At 44.6% G+C, this 8,408-nt stretch overlaps 2 protein-coding genes across 2 annotated transcripts; both read left to right on the top strand.

Annotated features, from left to right (window-relative positions):
• Positions 1–352: 352 nt before the first annotated feature.
• Positions 353–1,889, top strand: LOC130108477 (SLC35A4 upstream open reading frame protein). The gene is made up of 4 exons (XM_056275426.1): positions 353–452; positions 834–942; positions 1,422–1,520; positions 1,686–1,889. The coding sequence occupies exons 2-4, from the start codon at positions 928–930 to the stop codon at positions 1,881–1,883; spliced, it is 312 nt and encodes a 103-aa protein (XP_056131401.1). The 5' UTR covers positions 353–452; positions 834–927; the 3' UTR covers positions 1,884–1,889.
• Positions 1,890–2,503: 614 nt separating this feature from the next.
• Positions 2,504–3,925, top strand: slc35a4 (solute carrier family 35 member A4). The gene has a single exon (XM_056275414.1). The coding sequence runs from the start codon at positions 2,504–2,506 to the stop codon at positions 3,473–3,475; it is 972 nt and encodes a 323-aa protein (XP_056131389.1). The 3' UTR covers positions 3,476–3,925.
• The last annotated feature ends 4,483 nt before the right edge of the window (positions 3,926–8,408 follow it).

The following is an 8,408-nucleotide window of genomic DNA, read 5'->3' as shown; positions in this document are numbered from 1 at the left end:
ATTGTGCCGACGCATATACACATCGATACCGTTACAAACTACATATAAAATCGGGGTTTCGTGGTTAATACATGGCCAGTAAAACAGGCTGGTTTGTCCTCGGCCTGTAGGAAATATGGCGCTTTGTTGCCATGGCCGTCGACCAATCAGGTCTCGTAATAAACAAGCTTCGGCCAACCATGGAGCACGTTTTTGACACGTGAAAGCAATGCGCGCTCCCAGCTGCAGTCCGGGAAGACGCGTTTTGATAGAAACAGATCTGAGTTCAGTTTACTTCCACCTCTCTACCGTGGCTAGACCAACTGAAGTGGCAAACAACAGCGGCCTGGGAACAGGTTTCATTACGCGATATGCCAAGTCAAGCCCGTACTTTGCATACACGTACACTGAACACATTTTATTCTGTTTTCATTATTTGAAAAACTAATGAGTCGTCAGTAACTTCAACTATGGTAATACCACCTCTACTCAAAACAAACTTACCGCTTCTTATTTTCTTACGAAATGTTTATATGGATTTTTTTTGTTTTTATACAGAATTAATAAATAGGTATGATTTAATGGTATAGTCGTATAGTATAACAATATTAGTAAAGTGTATTGGTACAGTATATTAGTATCTGGATAATGGAATGATGGATAGTATAGTATAGTATAGTATATTGGTGGAATATTTTGTTATAAAAGTATGACAATATTGGAATATTAGTTCAATGTATTAGTGTGATTATAGTATACGTATGATAATTATAATTTACTGGTATAATATGTTTTGGGGGGGGGGGAAGGTAATGCTGTTCTAGTCTGTTCTTATCTATTCTATTCTATTCTAGTCTACTGACAAGACTAACAGGCCAGAGAAATCGCACTGGATCGACCAACTCAACCCCAGGGGTAACAAGTTGAACGCAGATTCCACTAAGCAAAATGGCGGGTGACAAGGTGAGTAAACTACTGCGTTCTGACATTAAATTAAGTATTTCACGTTTTTAGTCAGATGGCACTACCTGCAAGAGGAACAAATTCCTCTGTCGCATCTAGTTCAATTTAAGCCGAAGCTGACCAGATTTGTTCTTGTTCAAATGTCTCCGGAGATCACGGTCCATGCGCTAGTAAGCTGTTCTTAAACATTGGTTATTTATATAAGGCTGGTTAAACATCTAATTAAACCACATTATAAAATACGTTGATTAACTACAAACTATACTCTTGCTGGGGTATTCTACAGGCGGCAATTACTTATTCAATCCACTGAATGCTGGCGTGTGTTGCGCACATTGAACTACATTACCCGTGTCACAGAAAGTTCCTTACCTGGATTGTTGAGCATGCATAAAGATACATTACCCATGGTAACTTGCACGTTTGTAGTCGTCCACCCTGTAAATTCATGCTAGTTTGGTCCTTGAACTTTACTATAGGACCCTCTGAAACAGTTGAAAGATCTGACTCAGCTGAAGAACCAACTAGAGGAGATCCAAAGGAGAGTGGAAAACGAAGTTGCTGTTGGAATTCCTCAGGTAGGTTGCATTTTATGGACTGTATGCCGCGACAGATTTGAAGTAGTACAGTATTCTTACAGTGATACACACAAGTGGTCAGTGGTCAACCTAAGTACATCAAAACTGATCCCAATCGTAATGGAGCTGAAATTTTTTTTCTCCTTCTTTATCCCTCTGTTTTAGGGAGGGTCTGTGTTGGGATCTCCCTTTCTGAAGGGGTTTCTGGCTGGCTACGTGGTGGCCAGGCTGCGGTCCTCTGCCATTCTAGGAGTACTGCTGGGAACAATAACTGGCATGTATGCTGCACAGAACTATCAAGTGCCCAATATTGAAAGGACAGTGAAAGAATACTTAAACAACTTGAAAAAAGGACCAAAGTAATTTGGACCAACATCAAGTCCACATCTTCCTCTGCCTGTGGCATAAGGGCACAACAGCAAAAACAAAGAAAAAAAACTGTTACAACTGATAATTTGGTATTGGTTACTGAAACCATTAAAGCCATTTTCTGTGTAAACTGGACTTCGGATATCATGATCAAAGTAAAAGACTGGCATGCTAAATATGTTTGTGCAATTTAGAGTGAGGCTTAAGTCAAAAACCAGCAATCTGTTCTTTTTCCTTTCAATTGATAGAAGTGTGCACAAGCTACTAGACTTTGTGCCTTTGAGGTTTAAGGATTTGTCATTGGGTTTGACTACCCATCTCAGTGTTGTTGCCTGGAGCAACTGTCTAAGCCTGTTTGATTTTGAATGAAGAACATATAAAATGACCAAGTCCCTGAAAATGCTTTATACACTCAATGAGTTCACACTTTATGCTCAAAGAGTTCTTTGTCAAAATATTTTGTATTTAATATATTTAATGCTTGGGATTTATAGTTCTGCTCATTCTTAAAATGCCGTTGTAAGGATTATTTATGATTTAGGTTGAACATTTTGTTGCTGTTGCATTCTGTCCTATGCAGAAGTTCATTCAGTGTAAATTTAGAAATATTTAGAATGATTGTGATTGAGAATATGGGGCCCAGTTCCCCTGCCAGGCGTAGAAGAAGATGGTTGAAGGGGCTACAGTGGGCTGTCCTGTTAGGGCTGATGATCTTCATCTATGGCTCTCATGCACCTCTGATTGCCCTCACCAAAGTGGATGGTCAGGTCCCTTTCAGCCCATCTTCATGTGTTGTCATGATAGAGCTGGCTAAACTCCTGTTCTCTCTGGTCACCCTCCTCTTGGCTGGGAACATGTCTTCCTTGTGTGTTGCTCCGTCCCTGGTCCTTGTGGCCCCCTATGCAGTACCTGCTGTCCTCTATGCCCTCAACAATAATCTAGTGGTTCTCATGCAGGCTTACATGGATCCCAGCTCATACCAAGTGCTCAGCAACCTAAAAATTGCCTCCACTGCCTTGCTCTACTCTTTATGCCTGGGCAAGAGGCTGGTGCCCACTCAGTGGTTAGCCCTGTGGCTTCTCACAGGGGCTGGGGTGTGCCACAGCTATAGCATCCTGGATCTCAGTGACCCTGAGCAGGCTGAGGCAAGTCCCAGGCTTCATATCACAGCATGGGGTCTTTTTCTGGTGCTTGTGTACTGCTTTGTTTCAGGGCTGGCAGCTGTCTACACAGAGAGGGTGCTAAAGAGTCAGAGGCTGCCCCTCAGCTTACAGAACCTTTACCTATATCTGTTTGGAGTTGCCATTAACGGGATCTCCTATCTCTCCAGTGTAGCGGATGACCAAAGTTTCCTGGAGGGATACTCAGGAGCTGTGTGGGCAGTCATAGCAGGGCAGGCAGTTAATGGACTGCTGATGTCTGTGGTGCTAAAGCATGGCAGTGGCATCATCCGACTGTTTGTCATATCCTGTTCTATAGTGGTCAATGCCCTATTGTCCTGGACAATCCTAGGGCTGCAGCTCACCCCTTTCTTCCTCCTGCCTGTCTCTATGATTGGTCTGGCAGCTTACTTGTATTACAGGTAGGGGAGTCTCCACCAACAACCCTCATAGGTTGGAATGAGGTTTGTGTGTTTTCACTTCCCGTCTGAAATGTGTTTGTTTTTTGTTTGGTTTTTTGGGGTTCTTGTTTGTTCGCCCGATTTCAAATGTTCTAGTTTGTTGAAAAGGATTTTCCATTGTCAGACTGCACAAATAATTGCAGATTTGCTCACTCATCTTAATTTATTTGCAACCACATAGCTTTTTAAATGTACTGTCTATCAGTTGCCTTATTTATCCCATGCATTACATTTTATCTGTCTTCTGTTACAGGTGAATTCAAATTTAAGGTGCAAGTAAAAAAAATCTGTATGGCAACACACTTAAGAGTGATGCTTTTTTCGGTGTTGAGATATTATGTATCACAATCTTTACCAAGCTGAATGTCAGCAATAAGTGTTTTATTCAAGTGTTAGTAATTAATCAATAAATGACTGATCAAAAATACTCACAAGGTTTTATCAGTAATGACTGATAGTAGTTCTGCTTAAGTGTGTCTGAAAATTAACTTTTCACTCTTTCAGTTCAGCCTTGGGGTCTCCTCGCACAGCTAAAGAATCCTGCAGGTCTCCCAGTGCTGTAGGGAAAAAAAAGTTATTTTACTGTAGATGAACTGTGATGTGAGGATAAGTACAGCAGCATCCATGTAATACCCATTACAAGTTACTTCAAAAGTGAAATTCTCTAGTGTAATGTGATTTGACCACCTGCAACAACAGGACCCCAAATCTGATGGAAATCAACAATACAATAGCCATTACCCGTTTGGGCTACAGCAGCTACCACATGTAAGCTTACCTCTTCTGAGTTGCTCATTGTCTGCCTGTAGCTGTTGGTTTTGAGCGGAGAGGTAGACGGCGTCATGTACAGCTTCTAGCAACAGAGTCCTATACCGCCCCTCAGACAACCTCCTCTGTTCGTCACTCACCTTACGATAAAGTCGGAACACCTAAATGGGGAGTAACAGAGGGGATACAGTCAAAAACCGGGGGTGATGCAAGCAAGACAGCAGATATAAGACAAGTCTTTAATCAAAAATGGATGTGTGTGTGTTTGTGTCTGTCAGCCCCTCAAGTTGTCGTAAGGGGCACAGTACACATAGCTAGACATGAGCCTTCGAGGGCACAGCTCCCACCCACTGCCACCACACCTAGATATGATAAACCAGCTTGGCAAGAGGTTGAACTACTACTACTACTTTCAGCTGCTCCCGTTAGGGGTCACCACAGCAGATCATCCATTTCCATCTCTTCCTGTCCTCTGTGTCTTCCTCTGTCATGCCAGCCACCTGCATATCCTCCCTCACCACATTCATAAACCTCCTCTTTGGCCTTCCTCTTTTCCTCTTGCCTGGCAGTGCCATCTTCAGCATTCTTCTCCCAATATCCCCAGCATCTCTGCTCCACACATGTCCAAACCATTTCAAATAAATTTGATAGGGGCGTCCAAGTAGCATAGCGGTCCATTCTGTTGCCTACCAACATGGGGATCGCCGGTTTGAATCCCCGTGTTACCTCCGGCTTGGCCGGGCATCCCTACAGACACAATTGGCCATGTCTGCAGGTGGGAAGCCAGATGTGGGTATGTGTCCTGGTCGCTGCACTAGTGCCTCCTCTGGTGAGTTGGGGTGCCTGTTCAGGTGGGAAGGGGGACTGGGGGGAATAGCGTGATCCTCCCACGTGCTACATCTCCCTGGAGAAACTCCTCACTGTCAGGTAAAACGAAACTGCTGGCGACTCAACATGTAGCAGAGCGGGCTATTCTGTTGCCTACCAACATGGGGATCGCTGGTTTGAATCCCTGTGTTACCTCCAGCTTGGTCGGGCGCCCCTACAGACACAATTGGCCGTGTCTGCGAGTGGGAAACCAGATGTGGGTATGTGTCCTGGTCGCTGCACTAGTGCCTCCTCTGGTGAGTTGGGGTGCCTGTTCGGGTGGGAAGGGGGACTGGGGGGAATAGCGTGATCCTCCCACGCGCTACATCTCCCTGGAGAAACTCCTCACTGTCAGGTAAAACGAAACTGCTGGCGACTCAACATGTAGCATAGCAGGCTATTCTGTTGCCTACCAACATGGGGATCGCTGGTTTGAATCCCTGTGTTACCTCCGGCTTGGTCAGGCGCCCCTACAGACACAATTGGCCGTGTCTGCGAGTGGGAAACCAGATGTGGGTATGTGTCCTGGTTGCTGCACTAGTGCCTCCTCTGGTCAGTTGGGGTGCCTGTTCGGGTGGGAGGGTAAACTGGGGGGAATAGCATGATCCTCTCACGCGCTACATCTCCCTGGAGAAACTCCTCACTGTCAGGTAAAACGAAACTGCTGGCGACTCAACATGTAGCATAGCGGGCTATTCTGTTGCCTACCAACATGGGGATCGCTGGTTTGAATCCCTGTGTTGCCTCCGGCTTGGTCGGGCGCCCCTACAGACACAATTGGCCGTGTCTGCGAGTGGGAAACCAGATGTGGGTATGTGTCCTGGTTGCTGCACTAGTGCCTCCTCTGGTCAGTTGGGGTGCCTGTTCGGGTGGGAGGGTAAACTGGGGGGAATAGCATGATCCTCCCATGCACTACGTCCCCCTGGCAAAACTCCTCACTGTCAGGTGAAAAGAAGTGGCTGGCGACTCAACATGTATCAGAGGAGGCACGTGGTAGTCTGCAGCCCTCCCCGGATTGGCAGAGGGGGTAGAGCAGAGACTGAGACAGCTTGGAAGAGTGGGGTAATTGGCCAAGTACCGTTGGGGAGAAAAAGGGGACAATGTTTTTTAAAAAATAAAATAAATACATTTGCAAAATCAGGAGGTAGTTGGGAACCACTGCCGCAGCCAGGAAGCAAACCCGGGTCGCCTGCACCACGGGTGACTGCGCTAACCAGTCAACTAATACATATGTCTAAGGATGAGAGACCGTTGTCACTGGTACAGTGCTGGGAAAGCTGTCAGAGACACTGTTGTTACTGACATGTTTGTGTGTGTGTAAGGTTTTTGTTTTTAAACTTTTTATCCACCGTTTCAAATTCTATATCGCCTTCAACTTTATATTCCTTGAAAATGTATTGTTTCCCATGGACCTAAGTAATCCCCACCTGGAGACTTTCCTCCCTCAGACAATGCAGCTCTCGTTGGTGCCTTCCGTATTGGTCTTCTAGGTCCGTCTCGGCCTGCAGGGCTTCGGTGCGTAGTGCCTCCATCTGCAACACCAGTACCTGCCTCTCTCTGGCCAGCACCAGCAACTCCCTCTGAGCACCCTCCATCTAACAGAAACATGTTTGAAAATATGACAAAAATTTGTGGAAGCTAATGGAAAACGTCAAACAGAACAGATTACGCTTGCCCGCATGAATTTCTATAGCATCACAATCATAGACGAAGAGTGTCAGAATCAAGTTAGACAATAGCGTGTTTTGTTTTGGCAGCCACAGTGGTTTGGGCATGCTGTAGTAGCTTTACTGGAGGTCCTGGATTGAGTCCCCTGTAAAGCTATGCCTACTTGAGTATCCTCAAACAAGACTTCAGGGGTTCAGCAACAGCCAGCTGCCTGACTCTTGACCCCAAACAGAAGGCAGAATTAGAATTCCAGCCTTGCTGGAAAAATTAAGTAGACCAAATAATATTAGTTACCTTTTCATGTTCCAGTTCTCTTTCCATCTTTTCCACCTCCTCCTGAATCAAACTCCCATGAGCCACCTTAAGTTGTTTCCTCCGCTCTAGTACTTTGTTGTATTCCAACTGAGACTGATCATTAAGTTGGCAAAATAGACGACTTAATGTGGGACAGACATTTGCATCATATGTAATTTTGCTTAAAAACATGGAGTTACTACTCTTGATGCACAGGTTGCATAACATCTAAATCAAAATGACAGGGCTTGGATGAAATGCAGTTACAGGAACCTGTTGTGAGGGATCGGCTTTTTCTCCATCAGGGCCATGCTCCATCATCTCGTCTCTGACAGCTTTCCGAAGCTGCTGGATTCTAGTGACTCTCTCTTGGACTTTCTCAGCATTTCCCTTGTCTATGAATTGCAAGAACAGACACAGGTTATGGCGCTAGTGCTGGAAGCTATGGATAATATTCTTTAAAACGAAAATAATTGACAATTTTACACAATATGTATTGGGACAACTGCCTCCATGCAAACATATCATGTTTAAAAATCCAACTGAGGTTCATCACATTGAACTGTTTGCTAATGTAAAGTGTCACTTCAAAGCAGAACTTAATTTTCAAATCAGATGTTTCAGACCTCATTTTGTGAGAAATTTCATGGAATAGATCCACATCATCATGTGTACCCTGATAATGCAATATCTAATTTTTATGCCGATACCATGCTATTGAAAGACAAGTAACAACAGTGTTGAATTATTTATTGCCCGGCCCTAGTAGTAGTTATATTCTCAAGATTTCAAAGTTTTCCTTAACGATGAGTAACATAAGAATACCTCTTATGTGTTCCTCCATTTCTTGTCTCAGCTGGACCTGTAAATGTCTCATCCTATCTGTGGCCTCCTGGACAATGGTGTGATCAGATATAGGCTGGGAGTGCAGTTTGCTGTTTGGGGGCCAACATCCCTGCCAGATCAACACAACACATGATACTGAATCACTCATAATGTCTGAATCAAATATTCACTGTCATTTTGAACAGGTTCTTGTGCAAAAAATATAGGTAGAAACCTTTATTTGGTTTTTTATCCTCTCTGACTTTTCTCTTCTCTTGTCCCAGGACTGATCTTTTAATATCTGAAGGAGAGATAACAGAGTGTGATGCTACAGAAATAAGGAGCCCAGGGGCATCTGGGTAGTGTAGCGGTCTATTCCGTCGCCTACCAACATGGGGATCTCCGGTTCGAATCCCCGTGTTACCGCTGGCTTGGTGATGCATCCCTACAGACACAATTGGCCGTGTCTGCGGGTG

The sequence above is a fragment of the Lampris incognitus genome, chromosome 1 (genome assembly GCF_029633865.1).
Source record: "Lampris incognitus isolate fLamInc1 chromosome 1, fLamInc1.hap2, whole genome shotgun sequence".
NCBI classification, from domain to species: Eukaryota; Metazoa; Chordata; class Actinopteri; order Lampriformes; family Lampridae; genus Lampris; species Lampris incognitus.
The sequence above is the reverse complement of the archived record's forward strand: the minus strand, read 5'-3'. Positions and strand labels throughout refer to the sequence as shown.